This window comes from Geotrypetes seraphini, chromosome 18 (genome assembly GCF_902459505.1).
Source record: "Geotrypetes seraphini chromosome 18, aGeoSer1.1, whole genome shotgun sequence".
NCBI lineage: Eukaryota > Metazoa > Chordata > Amphibia > Gymnophiona > Dermophiidae > Geotrypetes > Geotrypetes seraphini.
In genome coordinates, this window is record NC_047101.1 from 7,269,581 (window position 1) to 7,294,505 (window position 24,925).

Here is a 24,925-nt window from a genome sequence, read left to right on the forward strand (position 1 = left end):
GTACAGCAGGGCTTCTCAACTTCTTCAAGCTAAGTACCCCCTAAGTCTAGCAAATATCAACCGAATACCCCCACCCAGGCTCTGCCCCAGACCCTCCCTGGCTCCACCCCAGACTCCACTCCCACAATAATAGCACCAATTGCAATGCAATTTCTTCCATCCATCCTTCATATACACGCAATATAATCTTATTAATACATAATGGTAACCGCAAAATTAAAATATCTGTCAGGTCATTATGCAGAAGGAGACGTACATTTTGCAACTCCGAGACTATATTATGAAGCATTTTCTCCCCCTGCTGTGGCTGTGGAGAAAGAGGTAGGGAAAGCCAGAATACATCACAAACTAATGACTCAAGCTTGCATCTTATTAAAACATAAGAGTCAGTTTCAAGCTGTCCACCTAGGTGCAAAGTCCGTGTATATAAACTAGTACCTAATTTTTAAAGGGAAAACGCTATGCTTCCCTGGCTTTTCCTATAGGTAAAATGTCTTGTTTCTGCCAGATCTTTAACATAGGTCTCAGCAGCTTACAGACACTAATTGTGCGTTTTAAAATAAAATTAAAAAAGGAACACCCTTTTAAAAATAAGAAAGCACAAAGAGAACAAATAAATTATATTATAGCTCAAAATAAAATAAATTGCATTGTGCATTTTAAGGAGAATCTGCTGAATCGTCAATAGATAGGATGTACTTTTAGGGAGTCTCCCCCCAAATGCTAGTTGAAAGAAATGCGTCTTGAGAAGTGTCTTAAAAGCTTTAATACTCAAACACATGCCGCTGATACTAATTCAACTCTCGATTCTCAAAGACTTTAAAACTTCTGATGGCGATAGGCTGAATATCTTTCCTGCTAGGTTTACCTATGTAAATTTTTTTAGCAGGACCAAGAGGAAGTGAATTTTTCACAGGACATTTATTTACTTGGGTAAATGGTCTTAAAATTGCTGCCACCATTCATAATTCACTGTAATGCAATGGTTTTGTACAAAATAAAATACTGAATATTCAGAGATAAAAATCAGACTGCGGGAAAGGTCTTATGAGCAAGGAAGCACCACGGCAAAGAGCCTGGCTTCAGGGTGGGCACACACGCAGAACACTCTGGCGGTTTTCTTATCATCCCATATATTAAACGGATACATTTACGTATATTTGCAGGACCACACCGAGCTTCAGTTGCACTTGGTAAAATCCGACAGGCCACTGTGGCGGCCGTTAGTGCAATGATTTCAAAAGGCGAGTCGAGCTCAAAAAACCACGCTTGCAAATGAGGTTCGCAGAGTTTCGCAAAGGGACGCTAAAGTTACATGATGCGCCGCTGTTGAAAGCGATCGGCACATGCGCAGACTACATCACGAAAAGAGGCTTAAATGTGCACATGTGCCGGGAAGAGCAACAGAGTCATCATCTTCGGGTCTCATCGCGTATCTTCTCATCAGGACAACATGGAAAGCGCGAGGACAGGAACCGCTATCCATAATGCCGTCCGTTACTGTAGCACAAAACACGCGCAGCTCACAAATGCCTATAACTCACAGACTTTTGATTTTTTTTAAAATGTAAAATTTTATCATGAACCACAGCCAGAAACACGTCTATAATACATGCGCTCAAGCAGCTTGCTTATGTTCCCCCCCTCCCCCCCCCCCCACAACTCAGTATTTATTTTTCGGTATCAAAATTATCTCTCCAGGTGGGCTCACAATCTATCTAACATACCTGGGGCAGTGGAGGATTGAGTGACTTGCCCAGGGTCACAAGGAGCAGCTCAGGATTTGAACCCACAACCTCAGGGTGCTGAGGCTGTAGCTCTAATCATTACACCACTCCTTCGCCAGTACCTCCGGAGCAGTAGTAGGTGATTTTTGGTCGAATAAAGCAGGTATCACGCTTTGGAATCACATAAAATACGCATGATGAAATTGTGTACATAAAATGCTAGAGAAATACAGAATCAATTAAAAGTGGCAAAAGAATATATATGTTAAATGAATGAGCACATCGGTTACTTCGTCACTCTCCATTGGGCCTTTTGTTTGGACCCTTTGTTGGCTTTTTGCGGGTTTCCTATATCTTCTTTGCTTGTTGTGTAAATTTTATCATGAGCCGCAGCCAGGATCACATGGCTGAGATGTGATTTCCACAGTACCGGCACCTCCGGAGCAGTCGGTGATTTTTGGTCGCCAAAAGCCAGCGCCACGCATGGGGAATCACACGGCGATGACAGGGAATCCTTTGGATATTGATGAGCCCATTTTACTACCATTTTAATATTAATGACCTCATTTGCACGACAGAGACTGCTAGAAAGCTCGGATAAGACCGCGGTGAGCCGTTTTGATAATCGGATGCCAAACTACACGCACGCTATACCGGCTGGAACAGGTTTAGCGACCCTCGTTAAGGGCACGGTAAATTTTGAGAACCTGCCTCTGGGTGCAGCTCAGCCACTGGTGTCACGCCTACTTCACCACCAATCGTACACCCTGTGCAAACACTTCCACTTTAGGTATGGAGCTGTATACACAAGAACACAATGTTGCTTTAGAAGTCACTCTGTACCCTAATCCAGTACACTGTGAATGTATCTCTATAATCTTGTACTGCTCTATTTATTTAAACCGAACTAAACTAAACTAATCCTTAGGTTTGTATACCGCGCCATCTCCGTAAGCGTAGAGCTCGGCACGGTTTACAGAATTAGGATAGAAAGGAACTCCAGAAGAAGAAGGGTTATAGGAAAGGAACTTTCCTTTGATTAATAACTTATAATCTGGATCACAATAATTTAATAATTTAAATTTAAAAAAAAAAAAAAAATTTCCCACCTTTTGTTTTTCCCCAACCTTCTTTTTATTATATTTTGTAGTTCTTATCCCCTTCTCCCTTTACTCATGTTTTGTTAAATATGTATTTAGGATTTTTTTTTTTTTTTTTATTCTCTTTTAAATTAATTTTTAAGGTCATGTATAATTAATGTCTTAATTTCTATTTTTTATATTGTAATATTAATTATTTCTATTTATATATATGTATGTTCATCGCTTTGAAAAAAAGACAAAGCGATTAATCAAAAATTTTAATAAACTTGAAACTTGAAACGGGTAGAGAGGGGTCAAGGTACCAGAGAGCGGGAGGTGTTAGATTTTTGAAAAGAGCCAAGTTTTCGGGTGTATCCAATTTTCTATACTGTTGTCCCAGGGGAGTCGAGAATGTTTTCACATTAATTTATTCAGGTATTCAAGCATTTTTCCCTGATAAGATTGTGGGCTCACAATCCATCTAATGTACCTGGGGCAATGGGGGGATTAAGTGACTTGCCCAGGGTCACAAGGAGCAGCGTGGGTTTGAACCCACAACCTCAGGGTGCTGAGGCTGTAGCTTTAACTACTGCACCACTCTAGAAATCATAATGTAGTAATATAGGACAGTCAAGCCATTGTGACATCACTGATGAGGTTGGCTCTTATTGGTGGAATGAGGCATTATGATGTCACAATACCAGTTCTGGTTATCAGAGGCTGAACCTTTATTCAGTTTTCTATACCATTCTCCCAGGGGAGCTCAGAATGGTTTAGACCAGTGGTCTCAAACTTGCGGCCCGGGGGCCACATGCGGCCTACCAGGTATTATTTTGAAGCCCTCGGTATGTTTATCATAATCACAAAAGTAAAATAAAACAGTAAATTACAATATTATTATTAAGACTTAGCCAAAAGGAAAGATTTATAAACTATAAAGAGTTTTACCTCATGTAAATTTGTCATTTCTTTAATAAGACATTAACTATTTTTTCTGAGGCCCTACAAAATCCAAAATGTGGCCCTGCAAAGGGTTGGAGTTTGAGACCACTGGTTTAGATGAATTTATTCAGGTGTTGAAGCATAATTCCCTGTCTGTCCCAGTGGGCTCACACTCTATCTAATGTACCTGGGGCAACGGGGGGATTAAGTGACTTGCCCAGGGTCACAAGGAGCAACGAGGGTTTGAACCCACAACCTCAGGGTGTCGAGGCCATAGCTTTGACCACTGCACCACACTCTAACCCCTACCATAATCCCACTGGTCTAATGTCTCCAATCTAATTATGAATACACCTCTGTAACCAGTATATTGTGAATGTACCCCTCATCCTAGGTCTCCAAGATATTGTGAATGTACCACTGTGACCCGTTCTGGGCTCCTGGGGAGGACAGGCCATAAAATTAAATAAATAAGCAGACTGCATAGCAGATCTTTGGCTTCAGCAAACAGTGCATGCAACAGCCCTACTTGGAGAATCTTGATTGCGGACAGACGGATCCATCTAGCAGACGAGCTCTCGGCTCCTGCCAACTCGACACCGTCACTTGCTTATAAAGCATGCAGCCTCTGTCAGAACCTCTGGTTCTGCTCACCAAATTTGAAGGCGGAGAAGTTGGCGATGAGTCACTCCCCTGAACCGGTTAATTACCGTTCAGGTTACAGGGGTCTTATTTTGAATTCTCCTGGGTGAAAACCAGAAAGCATTCTAAAAATCTTGCAGAGGCAGACTAAGATTTATGGCCGTGCTAATATTTTGCTTAAACCCTAATCTGATCTGCACATCCTGTCTACAGATTCCTTCTCGCACCTTTTGATTTCGCAATCTTCAGAGGCCGCATTCTGTCTGGGATCCTTTACCACCCAGCGACAGTCTGAACCCTGTGAATTTTTTTAAGTGGCTTCAAAAACATCAACGCGTAATATTCAGTCATCGGAACAGTTTCATCAAGGTTGCCAAAAACCTGCGCCAGGCTGGGAAAGAGGTCAGAACACTGCAGAGAAAATCCCTTCATTCGGAGGGCAAAGCGGCTTAATCAAGAGCAGGAGAAAGCCAGACCTGACCACAAACAGGCAAGAGTTTGCAGGTTTTTCTAGAGGGGGGGGGGGGGGGACTGTACAGCCTTGATATTAGTGGTACAGCTGTACTAGACTTCCAAGACAGCCGACGTAATGTGCACAAAGTATCCATGGATACACGGCTAAACATCAATGGTTTCCAAGAAAGCTGCTGAAACCTGTAGGAAGCAGTCCGGCTTATAAACTGAAGATTAAGAAGCACAGAATGACTAAATATTATGAACAAGCACCTTACTACTTTTTATGGTCATATGGATTAATACAAAGCTTCATGGTAAGATACAAGACGGTGTCCTAGGTATCAGATTAAGACAGACGATTAAGCGAAGAGGAAGATGGCCAAGGCTTAGAATAACACACCAGTGGAGGTGATGGGGCAACCTAGTCAAGGCATTATAGAGGGAGCAGCAGAAGACCAGGTGAAAGGCATTGCAGTCGGTTTGCAAATGGGCCTCGTACCCGGATCTACCCCAAAGGTCGGGAAACAGCGCGGAAGACTCGGCGGGCCAGCTGCGGGCTCTACATAGTAACATAGTAACATAGTAGATGACGGCAGATAAAGACCCGAATGGTCCATCCAGTCTGCCCAACCTGATTCAATTTAAATTTTTTTTTTTTTTTTTTTTTTTTTTTTTCTTCTTAGCTATTTCTGGGCGAGAATCCAAAGCTTTACCCGGTACTGTGCTTGAGTTCCAACTGCCAAAATCTCTGTTAAGACTTACTCCAGCCCATCTACACCCTCCCAGCCATTGAAGCCCTCCCCTGCCCATCCTCCACCAAATGGCCATACACAGACACAGACCGTGCAAGTCTGCCCAGTAACTGGCCTAGTTCAATATTTAATATTATTTTCCGATTCTAAATCTTCTGTGTTCATCCCACGCTTCTTTGAACTCAGTCACAGTTTTACTCTCCACCACCTCTCTCGGGAGCGCATTCCAGGCATCCACCACCCTCTCCGTAAAGTAGAATTTCCTAACATTGCCCCTGAATCTACCACCCCTCAACCTCAAATTATGTCCTCTGGTTTTACCATTTTCCTTTCTCTGGAAAAGATTTTGTTCTACGTTAATACCCTTTAAGTATTTGAACGTCTGAATCATATCTCCCCTGTCTCTCCTTTCCTCTAGGGTATACATATTCAGGTCTTCCAGTCTCTCCTCATACTTCTTCTGGCGCAAGCCTCCTATCATTTTCGTCGCCCTCCTCTGGACCGCCTCAAGTCTTCTTATGTCTTTCGCCAGATACGGTCTCCAAAACTGAACACAATACTCCAAGTGGGGCCTCACCAATGACCTGTACAGGGGCATCAACACCTTCTTCCTTCTACTGACTACGCCTCTCTTTATACAGCCCAGAATCCTTCTGGCAGCAGCCACTGCCTTATCACACTGTTTTTTCGCCTTTAGATCTTCGGACACTATCACCCCAAGGTCCCTCTCTCCGTCCGTGCATATCAGCTTCTCTCCTCCCAGCATATACGGTTCCTTCCTAAGATAGCAATGCGGTCTATAAGGGTAACAGAGAGACTTAGCAAATGACGGCAGGTAAAGGCCCGTACGGTCCATCCAGTCGGCCCAACAAGGCAGCTAGAGTTGTACCCGCCACCCCGTACAGGTTACACCCCCCACTGTACCTTTCTGAAGTGTGAAAGTCAATTATGGGTATTCGCTTTTCTTTTTGCAATGAATCCTTGGAAAGCTACAGAAGTCTTCAAAACTTGTTTCTATGAATATCAGTGAGTCTTATTCCTAGGATTTATCATATTTCAGATAAGAGTAGGAGTTTCCTTCCCTATGGAGTAGCAGTGTAGGTTTACATACACACCAGTCAATATTTGGACAGTGTCCACTGGGTTTCTTTGAATACTGACTGCCGCTGGCTGAATTAGATCCCGATATTCAATCCCGGGCCGACAATTTCAACAGAGGATGGTATGGTGGAGGGTCTATGGACAAGGCTGCCAACTACAAAATGCCAACCATAGCAAGGGTCCACAATTTTAGGTGGGCCCAGACCCACTTGACTACCCATGGCCATCCCACTTTTCTCCTCTGGCTCCAGCTTACGTCGTACCACTTTAGATGCTGAAAATGCTAAACATAATCCTTCTATGCTCACCTTCCATTATCTACTCCTTCCCAGCAAGCATCACTGATCAAGGGTCTGATGTACTGCCATAGAAAGAGCAGCATGCCAATAAACCAACATCTGCTGTATCTGTCTTGATTTGCTATCTGACACTAATTAAATATCTTGATTTACATTTTCAATTACAGCTTTTGCTTAATTGATAATTTTATGATGAATGAACACAAACATTTCGCATGCCACCACGAAAGTACAAGAGGGCGGCACCATCGCAACACCTAAAAGACAGAAAAAAAAAATAAATCCAAATAATCTTGAGCAAATAATATTTCCATTTGGCTTATTTCTCCCGTTGCTGTGTGTGGCTGCTGGCCACGTCTAGCCTCGGGTTGAAATGCGAGAGAAATTTTGCTGCCTCTCTCAACGGTGGGTTTACGAAAAGAGAGCCCAATGTTCTCAAGAGTTCCCAGCAGAACTTCTCTTTCAAGAAACAAATTTTTTTTTTTTTTTCAGTTCAAAGTATTTTTATTGATTTTATAAACAACAACAGGCTTCCGAGAAAGCCCAACAAGAAAAAGAAGTGACAGCTCCTTTCAAGTACATCACCACAATAAAATAATATATCGGTAGCAAACATATAAGCATCGTATAATACAATACAGTCTTCTAGCCACAATAAATAGCAAGACAGAGAAGTTGGTAGGGCAATGGATGTGCATAGGAAACCATAATTTAAGCAAAGACAGAGAAGCATAGAGCTACAAAAGCTATGTAAAACCAAGTATCATAAATGTTGAAGGGGTCACTGATGAGTCCTGAGAAAGCAGTAGATAGGAAACACCAATGAGAGATGCAAATGAGTAAACAAATATTAAAATTACTGGACCAAGTTCACAGGAAAGAAGGTGCGTTAGGGCCTTAACGGGCGCTAAAATGCCCCGCGCGCTAGCCGCTACCACCGCCTCTTGAGCAGGTGGTAGTTTTTCGGGTAGCGAGCGCTAATCCGGTGCGTGCACTAAAAATGCTAGTGCACCTTTGTAAAAGGATCCCAAAGTCTTCCCCTCACCCCCCCAATTTTTATTTTAATATTTTATTACGCAAATGCGCGACAGAACAGGGAACAAAGGTGTCCCAACAGCCAGTGCCCCAAAATAGGGCAATAGAAGAAAGAGTACTAAGAAGATAAGCAACCATTTTTCACTTTTTCTCCCACTCTTCCCCCCCCCCCCAACTCCATCAAGATTGACTGCCGAACCGATAGCATCAACTAGCCTCAATGCACCTTAAGAACGGCCAATGCAAACAGGATCATCACAAAGTCAACAATCAGCTTCTAGCAGTAGATGTTGAGGAATTGCAAAATGGCTCCCCCCTTTGGGAGTATCCAAGTCAGAGACGTTCCAGCTGCAAATAATGTAGGAGCAAAGCCCGTCACTGAGCTAACGTAGGAGCCTCCGGGATTAACCAGAGTAACATAGTAGATGACGGCAGATAAAGACCCGAATGGTCCATCCAGTCTGCCCAACCTGATTCAATTTAAATTTTTTTTTCTTAGCTATTTCTGGCCAAGAATCCAAAGCTCTACCTGGTACTATGCTTGGGTTCCAACTGCCGAAATCTCCATCAAAACCTACTCCAGCCCATCTGCACCCTCCCAGCCATTGAAGCCCTCTCCAGCCCAACCTCCCCCAAATGGCCATATACAGACACAGACCGTGCAAGTCTGCCCAGTAACTGGCCTTAGTTCAATATTTAATATTATTTTCTGATTCTAGATCCTCTGTGTTCATCCCACGCTTCCTTGAACTCAGTCACCGTTTTTCTCTCCACCACCTCTCTCGGGAGCGCAGTCCAGGCATCCACCACCCTCCCCGTAAAGTAGACTTTCCTAACATTGCCTTTGAATTTACCACCCCTCAACTTCAAATTATGTCCTCTGGTTTTACCATTTTCCTTTCTCAAAGAAAAGATTTGACTCCCTAAGAAATGCTAATTTTTGAAAGTCTCTTAAACCCTTAGGTACTGGGGCGATGATTGGGCACCTGGAAAACAAAATCATTGGCGTCAATATCCCAACTTTTAGTAATTTAATTCACCATTGAAAAACAGTAGGAAAAATAATTTCTAAAGTGATAAGTGGCTTCACTAGTATTAGCGTCAGATTAAGAGCCCGGCCGGCATCCTTCCTTGGAACCTTTTGGTGGAATTGCTACAGATATCAAATCGTTGCCATGTTGTGGAGCTTTTCTAGTGACCTTTACGACGACCCCTGATAGAGATTTGATATCAAAACATTATTTTACGATTAAGAGTTGGGGAACCAAAGTAATGGTCTTTCCAGATGTTTCTCGAGGAACACACGAAAGAGGGAAGCAATTTTTACTGGTTAAGAATGTGAGCATTTGCCGTACTGGAACAACAGTAGTCAATAAGTAAAAATAAAGCAACGGCTGTCTTGTGTTAAAATGCACTAAGCCGGTTTCCTCATGTATTTTTAGTAAAAAGAGACCCACAGTTGGCAAAATAACGCACCAGAAATTGACAGCAATTGAACGGCATGTACAGAAATGGACACATTTGGCGGCCACAGCCCACCCTCCTGTGACAGACTGCGTGACACGCTACTATCGGCACTCTACAACGTAGAGGGATTCTTCAGTTTGTTGTAATCGCACCAAAATGGCCACCGACTTGGCAACAACAGACTCCCTTTAATGTAAGTTCCAAAACTGAATGCATCAAAGAATGTCACTGGGAAGACGCCAAGTCTGTCGGGGTTTTTTTTTCTATTTTAATTCCAAGTTTCAGTAGTGTAATACAAGAAAGAAAAAAGAAAAAAAAAAACCCCTAGCAATATACTTACACAAATAATCGCCAGATTTAAGGCCATTTTAACAAACTTCCCTTCTTTTAGAGAAGCAAAGTTATGAGCTGACTTTTCGACACCCCAGCCGTGAAAAACAAGAGATGCCTGTCGATTGTTCTTGGCCTTAGGTCTCCTGTGCTTGCTGCTCATTTCAAAGGCCTGGAGGGTGTTGGGGGGGGGGGGGGGGGGGGTTACCTTTTGTACCTACTAGGGCTTTTGCCTTCCATCTCCCCAACCACCCTTCTCCTCTCCAACACACTCAAAAATAATAACTCAGGTTGGCCTTCGGATAGGGTTGCCAGATTTTACATTCATAAAATCTGGACTCCTAGGCCCGCCCCTAGGCCCACCCATCCCCTTCTCGTTATGTCTGTCATGCCTCTAATCCCATCCTAGCCCCACCCCTGCTGCTTGCTCTGGGCGGGCAGGAGGGCATGCACGCATGCCCGACACAATTTCGGGGGAAGCTTTTCAAAACCCGGACAAAGAACCGGGTTTTGAAAAGCCGTGCAGACCCCTGGACATGTCTTCAATATTAAAGCTCTTTGGACAATATTAAAGCTCTTCTGATTGGGAGGATCATCATATTTTTAAAAAAAAAAAAAATTAGCAAAGCCAAATGATTTCTCAGCTGTTTTTAATAACTTAGCAGAACTCTACTCTCTGCACACAAATGTTTGAATGTGACCAGCGAGACGGTCATTTTAGATGGCCATAATCATCTCTGGAATCTACTCCTGGTTTTAAACTGCATTTGGGTCAAAATGAAAATTCTTTCAAAGGCAGTAACCTCAATTACCAAACAAAAACTGCAGACGATGTACAAGATGCAGGCAAGAGTTTATTGTACCAAGGTTAAAATGCAGTAACATAAAACCTTTTTACCAACCAAGAGACCCAACATGGTCCGTGTTTCGGACAATACACCTTCGTCAGAGGTCCATGGTAAATAAGGTATAAAATATACCACAAAAAATGAAGGTAACAACAAGTGCCTGGGTGTATAATTTGCCGTGTGGCACTGTGGACCCCTGATGAAGGCGTGTTGTCCGAAACACGGACCGTGTTGGGTCTCTCGGTTGGTAAAAAGGTTTTATATTACTGCATTTTAAACTTGGTACAATAAACTCTTGCCTGCATCTTGTACATTGTCTGCAATTTCTGTTTGGTTTTCCTGTTTTGGTGGTTTTTCTGCAGATTTGGTTGGATTTCTTTTTGTTGCTCTTTAGTAACCTCGATTAACCAGTATTCAAGCAACCGGCACTCTCACCCAACCAGCAAAAAAAAAAGCCAACAAATAAATCGTCCTCAAGGCAGCAGCAGTCCTGAGCTGCGAATCGCCCTCTCTCCCTCCAGCTCTACAACTTGACACCTCAATTGAGATGCCACAAGGGGGCGCACTTTGCGCCAATTCTATAATAGCTGTTAGCGTGCGCACCTGAAAAACAAAGGAACCCTTTGCATCTAATTGCATGAAAATAATATTTCCCAGTGAAGGCTATTCCTTCAAGTATTCAGTAGTCTGCTCTGTTATTTCCCGAGCTTTGATTTTAAATCTTAAGACAGGTTTGGCCCTGGAGGGCTCCAACTGTGAAGGGAGGATGAAAGGAGCACGTTCAGTTCTGCAGTGCTGACACCAGTTCAGAAGTTTACCCTGAAGGCCCAAAATTCAGCACATGATTTATTCCCCAGCAACAGACTTTCCGAGTTCTGCTCACTTAGCAGGAACATGCCAAGACAAGCGTTTTCTTCAGGAGGCACTGTTGAGTGAGCGGCATGTTGCTGCCGGCCAGCCTATCTGCCGGTCGGCTCTCTATGTTGCCCCCTTCCTGGAATCTAATGTTTTTATCCTTCTTCCCCTCCCCCCATTGACATTTTTCCCATCCCCCCATCAACCTTCAATTTGTCATGAAAGCTGCCAGGTGGCGGTAGCGATTTACAGAGCTACCCTGCTCAGGGCAGGATTAATTCATCGAGGGCCCCTAGACACACAAGTACACTGGGCCCCCTGCCCTACCCCACCCCACCATGCACCTAGGCGGAAACAGGAAGCTGCGTCAGAGGGAAGCTTTGGGCACGCAGCACCGCTTGCACAATTACAGCTCCCGTTGCCGTTCTTACCTGCTTTGCTTGCTTGTCTTACTTTCCGTTGATGGGGGGGGGGGCTGCATTGCCAATCGGGGTGGGGCCCGCATTGCTGATCGGGGGGGGGCCCGCATTGCCGATCGATGCTGGAGGGGCCCATCGCCCTTTGGAAAAAACAATGTTGATGCCCTCCTTCATTGGGCCCCCCTGACCATTTTGGGCCCTAGGCACGTGCCTACTTGGTCTATTGGTTAATCCTGCCCTGACCCTGCTGCCACTCCCGGCGTCTTCTCTCCACTGTGGCCCGCTCCAGCAGAAACAGGAAATTGTCAGACAGGGTGGGCTGTAGTGGAGAGAAGATGCTGGGATTGGCAGCGGCGTAGCTCCGTGAATCGCTACCGCCGCCCGGCTACTTTTACGACAAATTGAAAGTAGGGATGGTGGAGGGGGTGAAGGAATGGGAAAAATGCCAATTGAGAGGAAGAAGGGTGAAAGCAGAAAGCCTAATAGTTGGGGCAGCCCTTGTCCCACCCCCATTTTGGATGCTTGGAGGGGGGAGGGGGCACCCAGCTCATCCCTCGCCTCAGGCAGCAGATTGCCTTGAGCTATTCCCGGGTCTTCCCCTATGTTAAAGCCATTTACTATTCTATCCATTTATGGCTACGTGCTATTGCCATTAGCCCACAGCTGCCCATGCAATAATCAGTTAGCATGCGATAATATAGAAGTGTTAACAGGTTAGCCCAGGAATGCCTGCCCTCAGAATAATTTAGCATGCAATTAGTGCGAAAACACAGCATGTTTTTAGCACATCCCATTAAAATGGCATACTGCGAGATGCACTCACGTGTCCTATGGTAACTGCCAAATTAGCACATATTATGGAGGGAGAATGTCTTGGGATAGAAAGTGAGCATTCCTGTGCTAACCAGTTGGGGCATCCACATTAGCACTTCAGCTTGTTGAGCTTGTGCGACTCACAATTGCAAGATTAGATTAGATTAGTGCAGGAATACTGCGCGAGTCCTTACCTTCAAAATGGGTGGCTGTTAAGTGCTCGCACTAACGGCCAGTCACAAAAACAAGGAGAGAAAACCAAGTGATCAAGCAGGCAAATAAATTTTAATTAAGGTCCAACGCATATGTAAATAGACTAGTGGAAAAAGGACCCGACACGGGCTGTGTTTCAGCTAAATTGCCTGCATCAGGGGGTCCATGAATGTTATTAAGGGGGAAGCAACCTTGAAACAGCTTGAGGACGAAACATGAATTTGTGTCGGCAATGAGAATAAGACAAGCAGTTCTTTCGATTCACAAAGTATAAAGTACGAGGTCAAGTAATAATTTATATAATGAATTTATAAATGAAGCAGTATGAGGTCAATTTATGTATACAGTACTCCCCCGAAATTCGCAGGGGTTCCGTTCCAGGAGCACCCGTGAATTTCGTAAAACCGCGAATGTGGCTTAGGAGCGGATTGGAGGCGGGAGAGAGCTTGCAGGGGCGGCAGCGGGTGCTGAAAAAAGGGCCGATGTCCTGCGGGATCGTTCATAGTATTTTCTGACCGCCTCTTCCGGGAACTAAAGTCAGGCTACACCAATCAGCAGCTCCTGATTGGTGTAGCCTGACTTCAGCTCCCGGAAGAGGCGGTCAGAAAATACGGCAAATGGCCGAGTCCGCGATTCGTGAACCGCGAATTCGCAGGGCTTTACTGTATATAAAAACGGACTAATGAAGATTTTGGCGAAGACGTATTCTCATCGACATTTCCTTGAGAATCTCATCTCTGAAGATCCAGAAAAAGGTTAAAATTATTTGAGGATACGGGTAGTCGAGAGTGAAACATTAGTGCATGGCCACCGATATGGCAACGGTAAAAATGGTCTTATCGCGCGGGAAAACCCACGCAGGGGCATGCTATGGCCACATTTAGGGCTCCTTTTACAAAGATGCGTTAGGGCCTTAATCCGCGGAATAGCGCGTGCTAGACCTTCATTGAGCTGGCGTTAGTTCTAGAAGAGTAACGCTAAAATCCTGCATGCGCTAAAAACGCTAGCACATCTTAGTAAAAGGAGCCCATGCTGAAGCTTAGTAAAAAAAAAAAACAAAAAAAACCCTTTGCCATACTTTGCTTCCATTTGTAAGGATATTATGAGAAAGGGATATTATGGGGTTTTTTTTTGGGGGGGGGGGGTTTCCGCAATGGGAAGCAATAGTTAGAAAAGGAAATTTAAATCCACCTCAGTATAGCGAGCAAAACCCCTGGGAATGGCTAAATAATGTCCTCTTTAACTGCACTTATTTTCGTGAGGGTTACGGCTTTTGGAAAATAAACAACTTTAGCCTCTAAATCCCTTCCATGTGAGATTTATGGGTCGGGCAGGAGAGTCAGCATTAGGCTCTTATAGATCACCAATTACTAGGCCTAGAAAACAATCGTCAATCAACATGAGATTAATTGGGCACGAATGTCACACAGGAGATTGGGGAGGAACGTGTGAAAGCCATCCGTCACGCGTGGAGGAGAGCCTGTTATGTTCTCGCTTTCTACACCCTTAACAACCCATTCAATTATTCTTTCTAATTAGGTTTTTACCAAAATCCATTTCTATTGCAGAAGCAGAGCACAGAACATTTTAGGTAACTCTGGGCACAGTTTAAAGAGCCACAAAATCCCTCTTTTCTTCTCGGAGTTTTATTTCACCAAGAAGGAGATATTCTGAAGAGGAACCCGCGTAGGTGCTACATTATCTCTGGATATTATTGTTTGATCTTATAGAATTTAAAAAAAAAAAGTTAACAGACGGGAAATAATAAGCTACAGTTTTCTCTAAGCCCAATATGGCTATAGGAGGCTGCATTCAAGTTCTTTCAACATTCCTCTGAAAAAGTGATTCCCGCCCTTACGGGCTCTCTCCTAGAAAAACCCAAACTCTGGGCCAAACCGAATCTGAGATTCCATCCTAATGCATTGTGGGATTTGTAGTCTGGCTTCTTCCCTTTCCCAGAGTGCATCAGGGGAGATCAGTAGTAGTCTCTCTAGTTATATCCCATATGTGAACCCTCTACTCCTTTTAAAATATTCATAGCCATTTCTAGCACAGTGGGGGACAGATTAAAAGACACAATAAAACCCTATCAACAAATTGATTAAATATCGGCTTGATCCCTTTGTGATATTTCAGCACATCCATCGAGATAGCGGAAGAACTCTCCACTTCACAAGGTCAACAACTTGAATAGCACAAGGACTTGGGATCATTTTCTGCATCACTATGAAGGGTGGAGCAAAAAAAAAAGCTTGTGGGCAAGATTGTGGCTCCATGTGCTCAATGGCATAGCGAGGGTGACCGGTGCCCCTCTCCCACCCTCTTTCCCGTCCCCCCACCTTGTGCCCGTGCCTCTTCCCCGTACCTTTTTAACTTCAGAGTGAGCAGCAAAGGACTTGCTGCCCGCGTTGGCTTCGGAACTTTCTCTGATGCCACTTCCTCCCGGAAGTGACATCAGAGAAAGCGCATGTGCTCTCTACAATACCATTGAATTCTTCTTCATTCATTTCTGTTCTCTTGCCCCCCTCTCCTAACAGGTTCAGAGGGTATGAACTGGACTTCAGGACTACTTCTAGGAAGTGCAAAGAAATTGCTGCAGTTAAGACAGAGAGATTTTCAGTGATTACAAAGATTTGGTTTCCATTAGATTTGCTTTGTTAGGGATTATTTATTGTTACTAGGCCGCGGGTTCTCGAGGGGGGGGGTGTTATTATTTTATATTGTATTTGTATTGCTTTTTGGCATCTCTGTTTGCAAAATTAAAAAGTTTACAATAATAATTTAAAAAAAAAAAAAAGAAGACACTTGCCCTGTATTCTTCTGAAAAAGCGAAAACTTGATAGTATGAACTCACTTACCCATTAAAATACTCAACAGCTTCTGCACCCGTGAATTCACTCCCACTATACGGTAAAGCCCTTGTTCATTGATCCCTGTAGACAAGAAAAATGTTATTTTTATTTCACTCTGGTAGTTGAGCTTCTGGTTCAAACGGTGTCAGGTCAAAAGCGTGCTGGGACAAAAGTGCGCCCAGACAATTGAGCGCAGCGCGGAGGTGCGCACCGCTCAAAATTATTGTTTTTAGGGCTCCGACGGGGGGGGGCGTGGGGGGGGAACCCCCTCACTTTACTTAATAGACAATGCGCCGCGTTGTGGGGGCGTTGTGAGGGGTTTGGGGGGTTGTAACCCCCCACATTTTACTGAAAACTTCACTTTTTCCCTGTTTTTAGGGAAAAAGTTAAGTTTACAGTAAAATGTGGAGGGTTACAACCCCCCAAACCCCCCATAACGCCGGCGCGATGTTTATTAAGTAAAGTGGGGGGGGTTCCCCAACAAAACCCCCCATCGGAGCTCCTAAAAACAGTAATTTTGAGCGGCGCGCACCTCTGCGCTGCGCTCAATTGTCCGGGCGCGCCTTTGTCTTTCGCGCCGTTGTCTATGAACCGGTTCAAACAAAACCAGACATTACTGGGGCTCAACTAGGAGCCCCATCCACCCTATCTTTATCTAAAACCACTCCTCTTCTATCCCATCCAATCACTAGTGACAATCCTTCAGTCAGCTCCTTCCAGAACCCGGTTCACCCCAGAGAGCCTGCAGGAAGGCTTCAGGTACTCAGCATTCACAGGCTGCAAGTTGATTTTTAACATAAGAATTACCATACTGGGACAGACCCAAGGTCCATCAAGCCCAGTATCCTGTTTCCAACATTGGCCAACCCAGGCCCCAAGTGTCTGGCACAAATTCAAATAGTAACAACATTCCAGAGCTAAGATTATGATGTCATAATGCCTCATTGCACCAATAAAAGCCAACCTCATCAGTGATGTCACAATGGCTTCATTGTCCTTTACTTGGCTCACTTTTACTAAATTTTGATTTCTAGAGTGGTGCAGTGTAGAGAATGACACGGGGACAATTTTTCCCCCGCCCCCGCTAATTTTGTTGCCATGGCTTTTGCGGTATATAAGAATAAAATTATTATTATTATTATTATCCCTGTCCCATTCCTGCAAGCTATGCCTTAACCACACAAGCCTCGAGCACTTATGATTTTCAAGTGTTTGAAGCTTGTGCAGATGAGGACGGAGCTTAGGGATTGGTGGAATGAGGCGTTATGACATCACAATCTGAGCTCTAGAATGTTGCTACTTAGGATTGCGTTTGAGGCTTGTGCAGATGAGAACAGAGCTTGCAGAAATAGGGCAGGGACAGGAAAAAAACTCGACGGGATGGGAAAATGAATGGGAAAAATTTGTCCTCGTGTCATTCTCTAGCTGTGGTGAGCAAAAAGACACACAATGGAGTACCCAAGAGAAGAGAGCAAGAAGAGAGAAGATGGTTGACCCGAATGGAAAATATCTCAGGTGATCCCAGTTCATGACAGAAAACATCTGTGCAAATGACAATGACGACACTCGTAAGGTACCTCGGGTTTCCACAGCATGGATGCATGCTTGGATGATGTTAAAGCCAATGTTGTCCAGCTGGGCACCTGAAAAGGAAAAAAACCAAAACTGGTCAAATTCTGAAGCAAACTTGATAAAGACATCCAGCTCTCTACTGAAAACACAAGCATGAAAGTTTCTTCCAGCATTATTTTCCTTCCTCCTTTCTCTTTCTCCCTCTCTCTCTCTTCTAGGCAACTTTAGCATAATATATTTATTTTCTCGGTCTTCAAAAAGGTGAGGGCAACCAGCAAACAGAGTCAGTGGCATGATAAGGGGGAGCAGACTGCCCTGGGTGCCATCTTGGGGTGACCCGTCAAATGCATAAGGGACAATTGCGCACTGACATTTGCCCGCAGGACAACTGCGCGCACTGAATGGGAGGTGACCCGACAATTGTGCCCCAAGAGGACTTTGTCTTTTTGAGGGTTACACTTAAAACATTCACTTCCTATCTAGTGTTGGGATTAGGTTTACAGCATGATTATGGGAACCCTTTACTAGATATCTGGAAGGCCTCAGGCGCCTCAAGCCCCTCCCAAGGGATGGGGCCAGAGGACTCTGAGCAAATCAGGGCCTTCCAGACGGGCCACAATTGTCCTGCGTGCATTTGTCCGTGTGCGCAATTGTCCTTTGCGGATTTGTTGGTGTACCCCGTCTTGGTGGGGACGCTAGCACCTCTCTGCTCCTCCACACACACATCACACTTGCACCCCCCTCTTACCCCCCCACCTCTTTTAAATCTTGCCAGCATGAGCAACTACTCTGGCCTGCTCCTCGTGCTGGCCTGGCTCCCTCTGAAATCACTTCCAGGTCGCAGGGCCAGAAAGTTACATCAGAGGGGGGTCACGGGGGGGGGGGAGGGACCTCCCACCCTCGCTACAGCACTACACAGAGTCCCACACAACAAAGACAGGAACAGTATTAGCTTCTTACTATTCGGGAAGTCCATTCCTACCTTCCTCTCCAACCCTATCTAATCCGAGCCTCCATTGAGCAAAGAATGTCAACTGGGTCAAACTATTAGTTTACTTTATTAGGTTTAGCTCAAGATCTTAAACTTCATGCCACTTGGGGCGTGTTAGGATTTGAACTCGCCTTTCTACCAGAAAATGTAGCATGTTAACCTGCTCTTTTCCTCCCCCCCCCCCCCCATTCCACAAACCTGATGCAAACACCTGGCAAACTGTGTTACCAAGCAAAATTAAATTGGACCTTAGAGATAATGTCACTTTTGCCTCCCTCCTGATCCACACATATCCCCAAAGTGCACGCCGAGACCCAGATTTTTTATTAGCATGAAATAAAATATTTATTTTGTGCAAATTATGATGCCCTGAAGGCACCCACTCAGATTCCGAAACAGATCTAAAGCATTCCTGCTAATGAAATATAAGGACTCAATTAACTCGTACTGCTGCATCTTTTTTTTTTTTTTTCCCAAATGTAATTTAAATGAGGTAATATACACAAAATGAAAACCTCCTTGAATCCTTCAGCAGTTCTCTGTACTCTGAACACAGCCTCCAGTCAGTTATTTGTGGAAGAAGATTAGTTCTTATATTTACAAAGATTTCAATAAGTCATACCGAAAGGGCACAGAGGCGTTCATAATTCTGAAAGTTTTATGAAAGTGCCTTTCAAAGACATTAAGGGCGTAAATATCAAATCTCAGCGCCAAAGAAGGAACATAAAGAAGAGCCCAGAAAACTGTTTCATGCTCTTGCATGCGATAAGCGTTGCATGTCACTTTCCTAACTTGATATAATCAGCATTCCTTCTGCTTCTTATTATATATGCCAGTCTCCCAGATCCTCAGCAGGGCCACCACATACTCAAATATATCTCATAGTGTGTGGCTTTATGCTAGACGCTGTGGCCTGTTTGAATGGCTTAAAGCTATATAGGGAATAGTAGCCTTGAAAACCCTTATGTAAAACTCAATGGGTGAAACACGTCGGTGTATCTATCCCTGTGTGAGGCGAGACCATACAGCTAAGTACTTTTTAGTACATAATTATTAAATAAATAAGAAGATAGTTAATAAGCAATATTAAATTGATCCAGAAATGAGCTGGAGCATAAAGCCACATAATAAAACCCCAAGCGTGCATGCGCACTTATGATTTGTGACTCCATGGCCGTGTTCGATTTGTGGCGCGTGCGGCGGTGAGAGCAACAGCAGGAGGGTGTCCTTAGAGGTGTTGAGAGGCGTCCGGCTGCTACTGCTGCACAGGGAAGTGGAGGGGGGAGAGGGAAAAGGGGCTGCTTTGGGGGGAGGGGTGTGCTGGGGGGCAGGCAGCAATCTTGATTTGCTCGGGGGAGGGGGGCAGAGAGAGATAGGCAGGGGGCCAGGGAGAGAGACAGACAGAAAGAAAGACAGACAGACAGAAAGCTGCCAAGGAGAGAGAGAGAGAGAGAGAGACAGAAAGAAAGAAAGACAGACAACGGCTAAGGAGACAGAGGGACAGAAAGAGAGACAGACAGACAGAAAGCGGCTAAGGGGAGAGAGAGACAGAAAGAAAGACAGACAGACAGAAAGCGGCCAAGGAGAGAGAGAGAGAGACACACACAGAAAGAAAGACAGACAGACAGAAAGCGGCCAAGGAGAGAGAGAGAGACAGAAAGAAAGACAGACAGACAGCGGCTAAGGAGACAGAGAGACAGAAAGAAAGACAGACAGACAGAAAGCGGCCAAGGAGAGAGAAAGAGAGACAGAAAGAAAGACAGACAGCGGCTAAGGAGACAGAAAGAAAGACAGACAGACAGATCTATTCTAGCACCCGTTAATGTAACAGGCGTAAAGACTAGTGAGATATATCTGAGTATGTGGTGGCCCTGCTGAGGATCTAAGAGACTGGTATATATACTAAGAAACAGAATGAAAGTTGATTATATCAAGCATTCTTAAGTGTGTCTTAAATATTGCCCTTAATTCAGTTTATTATTTAAAAGTGAGTGCCATTAGACAATTAAACTGATTTTCCTAGCTTTTGCATACTATACGACCCACTCTCAGGTTTTCTGCACATCCTGCAGCCCCATTCCTATAATTCCTTCACCAGTTTTCCAATAATGCACACATCATTCAAAACATGTACCCACTTCACTCCATAACTACATCACGTTGCATTTCCCACTACCAAGAGTTCAATTATACACCCCATTTCCCAGGTCCTTAAATCTGTCCTATCTCCTTTACTTCATTACACATGTCATAAACCCCATGCAGTAATCATAGGGCCCACAGCGGATTTTGCGGATTGTTCTGTGAAAAATCCGTTGGCTGTACGCTGTGTATGTTCACAATAGTAGGTTCAAGCAATTGTGTTCAAGCAGTGGGAGGGTAAAGTTGTAGTCCTCTTGATAATGTTTTTAGTTTGGCAATATTTAGTTTTAATTGTAATGTTTCTTGGGTTTCAGTTTCCCCATGTCGCCTTGACAAAGAATCCGAAACGCGTTGGCGTTCAGGGGAATCATTTCAAGGCTGAAAGCTAAGTACTTTCAATTACTAAGAAAAATATGCATAAAAAATTATGAAATGATAAGATAACTCATTTAAATTGATAAGAAAAGAAGTCAAGAAAAATAGAAAAAAAGAATAAATAAGGAGGAGGAGGTACCACGGGGCAAATGAAGAACTTATCCCCTTCAAACTAAGTTGTTTGTCGGGCAGTCTGATACCCCAAAAGGACATAGAAACATAGAAATTGACGGCAGAAAAGGGCCACAGCCCATCGAGTCTGCCCATACCAACGACCCACTCCCTGACTTCTACCCCCCTATAGATCCCACGTGAATATCCCATTTCCTCTTGAAATCCAACACGCTGCTGGCCTCAATCACCTGCTGAGGCAGCTCGTTCCAATGATCGACCACCCTTTCGGTGAAGAAATACTTCCTAGCATCACCTTGAAACTTCCCTCCCCTGATTTTCAGCGAGTGCCCTCTGGTTACCGAGGGCCCTGTAAGACTGAAGATACCATCTTTCACCTCTATATGCCCTGTGATATACTTAAAGGTCTCAATCATGTCCCCCCTCTCTCTTCGCTCCTCCAGTGAGTACATCCGCAATTTTTCTAACCTTTCCTCATACGTGAGATCCCTGAGCCCCAAGACCATCCTGGTAGCCATACGCTGAACCGACTCAACTCTCAACACATCTTTCCGGTAGTGTGGTCTCCAGAATTGAACACAATACTCGAGATGGGGTCTCACCATGGATCTCATGGAGTGTTTATTAAGACTGCAGGTGTTATATCTCAGTGGACTCTGTGAATATTGGTGTGTTGAGATAACACTTCAGAATCATTTCGCTTTGTACGAGTAACCAAAGATAAAAGGAACACTTGAAACATCAGAGTGCACACAAAACTTCGTCAGCACCAAGTCTTAAAAGCCCTCATCCAAGTCAATCAATGTTCCGAAAACACCTCAGCTCAGTGCTGCACAGAACAGGAAATCCTTGTTGACTAGGAAAGCGAAAGACCGATCCCACAGCTATAATTCTTCTTTCACAGGGCTGGTCATATTTTACAGCTACACAGATTTGTTTTAAATTGTTTGAAGTTATGTCTTGAGAATCCAAGAAAACACTCGGAGCGCCCTTTTGGCAGTAACAGGAGAACAGTACACCCAGCTTCCTATACGGGAAAATAAAGATTTCCATTCCTCGTGTATGGATTGAAAAAAATGGATCATGTCGTTCCCTTCTTTTGGGAATTATATTGGTTACCAGTCGAAGCACGTATAGCCTTTAAGCTGGGCTGCTTCTGGTCAGGCTCCTCTTTACCTAAATCAACTCATTCCCAGCCGGCTCCCAGATGAGCCTTAGAAGATCCCAGGCTCTCTTTTGTATTTCCGTCTGCCAAGGGTTGTAAATTTTTTTTAAAAAAACATCACGACCGTACCCTTTCCTTTCAGGCAGCTCTTTATGATAAGGATTTTCGGCATTTGTTATCGACTTCCTATTCCTATTTACATTTTAGAAGGCAATTGAAAACTCTGCTATTTACTAAATTTATAAACAATTAGATTTCCATTATGTTGAGTTCATTCAATTATGTTGCAATTTAATTAATCTTTTGTAAACCGCATAGAACCCTACGGTTATGCCGTCTAGAAATCCGATTTGATGTTATCTTTTCAGAGGAATGATCTCAAGAGTTATCCGTGCTCAAAAATTATTCATATAGTACTGTGTCTTTAGGAATACCTTCCGTTTTCCATGGAGCAATTCCTTTACAATTAAGAGGGATCAAATTATGGAGAGTCGACAGTTCTCATGCGTTACAGAATTTGATAAAGAACTTGAAAAAGACTTGGGTGTGCTGGTGGATACAACAATGAAATCAACGGCACAATGCGCGGTGGCCTCAAAGAAAGCTAACAGAATGTTGGGTATTATTAAGAAGGGTATTACGACCAGGACGAAGGAAGTCATCATGCCGCTGTATCGTGCGATGGTGTGCCCGCATCTGGAGTACTGTGTCCAATATTGGTCACCGTACCTTAAGTAGGACATGGCGATACTTGAGAGGGTTCAGAGAAGAGCGACGAAAATGATAAAAGGTATGGAAAACCTTTCATACACAGACAGGCTAGAAAGGCTGGGGCTCTTTTCCCTGGAGAAGCGAAGACTCAGAAGAGACATGACAGAGACTTTCAAGATCATGAAGGGCATAGAGAAGGTGGAGAGGGACAGATTCTTCAGCCTATTAGGAACCACAAGAACAAGGGGGCACTCGGAGAAATTGAAAGGGGACAGGTTTAGAACCAATGCTAGGAAATTCTTTTTCTCTCAGAGGTTGGTGGGCACCTGGAATGCGCTTCCGGAGGTTGTGATAAGACAGAGTACACTACGGGGTTTTAAAGGATTGGATAAATTCCTGAAGGATACGGGGATTGAGGGATACAGATAGAGGTAGGGATAGGTTATGAAAGGGTACAGATAGAAGGATGAAGGGGATTAAAGGGTTTGGACAAGGATCACCTTACAGGTCATGGACCTGATGGGCCGCCGCGGGAGCGGACTGCTGGGCGCGATGGACCTCTGGTCTGACCCAGCGGAGGCAACTTCTTATGTTCTTAATATTACACTACTTCCCGAAGCAGTTCTGGAATCAATGTCAAACTTAAAGGCCCTTTTACTAAAGCTTAGTACTAAATGCTAAGAAGCCCAAAGGAAGATTCTCAAAATTTACCGTGCCCTTAACGATGGTCACTAAACCTGCTCCAGCCGGTTTAGCGTGCATGTATTTTAGCGGCCGGATATCATAACAGCTCACCGTGGTCTTTTCTGAGCTTTTTAGCAGTCTCCGCCACTGCCATGCAAACGAGGTCATTAATATTAAAATGGTAGTAAAATGGGCTCATCAATATTCAAAGGATTCTCTGTCATCGCCGTGTGATTCCTCAAGCGTAGCGCTGGCTTTTGGCGACCAAAAATCACCGACTGCTCCGGAGGTGCCGGTACTGTGGAAATCACATCTCAGCCATGTGATCCTGGCTGCGGCTCATGATAAAATTTACACAACAAACAAAGAAGATATAGGAAACCCGCAAAAAGCCAACAAAGGGTCCAAACAAAAGGCCCAATGGAGAGTGACGAAGTAACCGATGTGCTCATTCATTTAACATATATATTCTTTTGCCACTTTTAATTGATTCTGTATTTCTCTAGCATTTTATGTACACAATTTCATCATGCGTATTTTATACATTAATTATCATTTGATTTTATAGAAGTGTTGATATTTACTTTTGGCTTGTTTTCATAGGAACTCCAACTTGAATGGGTTTCATCTGCCTCTTTCAAATGTGTATTTTTTAATTAATTAATTTTTTTAAATTTAATTCTCATTTATTGCTAAATTTATGACTGTCTATTTGATTGGCTTTTAGATATGGGCTCCTGATGAAGGCAGGAAAGCCGAAACACAGCTCGTCGATTATAACATCAGTGCGGTGTACACCAAATAATCAAGATAAGAAAAATAAAATAATAATAATAATAATTTAGTTGCTGTATTAAGAGATACCGTGTTTCCCCAAAAATAAGACAGTGTCCTATTAATTTTGGGTCCAAAAAACGCACCTGGGCATATTTTCGGGGATGTCTTATTTTTTTCCCCATCCCGTTCCCATGAGTTTTGTTGCTGTCCCTGTCACATTCCTCTAAGCTCTGCTTTAACCGCACAAGCCTCAAGTACTTATGATTTTCAAGTGTTTGAGGCTTGTGCAGATGAGGACGGAGCTTAGGCATTGGTGGAATGAGGCATTATGACATCACAATCTGAGCTCTAGAATGTTGCTACTTAGGATTTTAAAGTGTTCGAGGCTTGTGCGGATGAGAACGGAGCTTAGGCATTGGTGGAATGAGGCATTATGACATCACAGTCTGAGCTCTAGAATGTTGCTACTTAGGATTTTAAAGTGTTCGAGGCTTGTGCGGATGAGGACGGAGCTTAGGCATTGGTGGAATGAGGCATTATGAC

General features: G+C 43.9%; 1 protein-coding gene across 6 annotated transcripts in view; it reads right to left on the bottom strand.

Moving 5' to 3' along the window:
* The window catches only part of ARHGAP26 (Rho GTPase activating protein 26), a 247,681-nt gene that overhangs the window by 76,642 nt on the left and 146,114 nt on the right, over positions 1-24,925 (bottom strand). For all 6 annotated transcript variants that reach the window (XM_033927266.1, XM_033927264.1, XM_033927267.1 and 3 more), the window contains exons 13-14: positions 17,411-17,476; positions 15,840-15,914 (exon numbers count right to left, since the gene is read on the bottom strand). In XM_033927266.1, the coding sequence (XP_033783157.1) occupies positions 15,840-15,914; positions 17,411-17,476 (141 nt within the window). The remainder of the gene's footprint in view (positions 1-15,839; positions 15,915-17,410; positions 17,477-24,925) is intronic.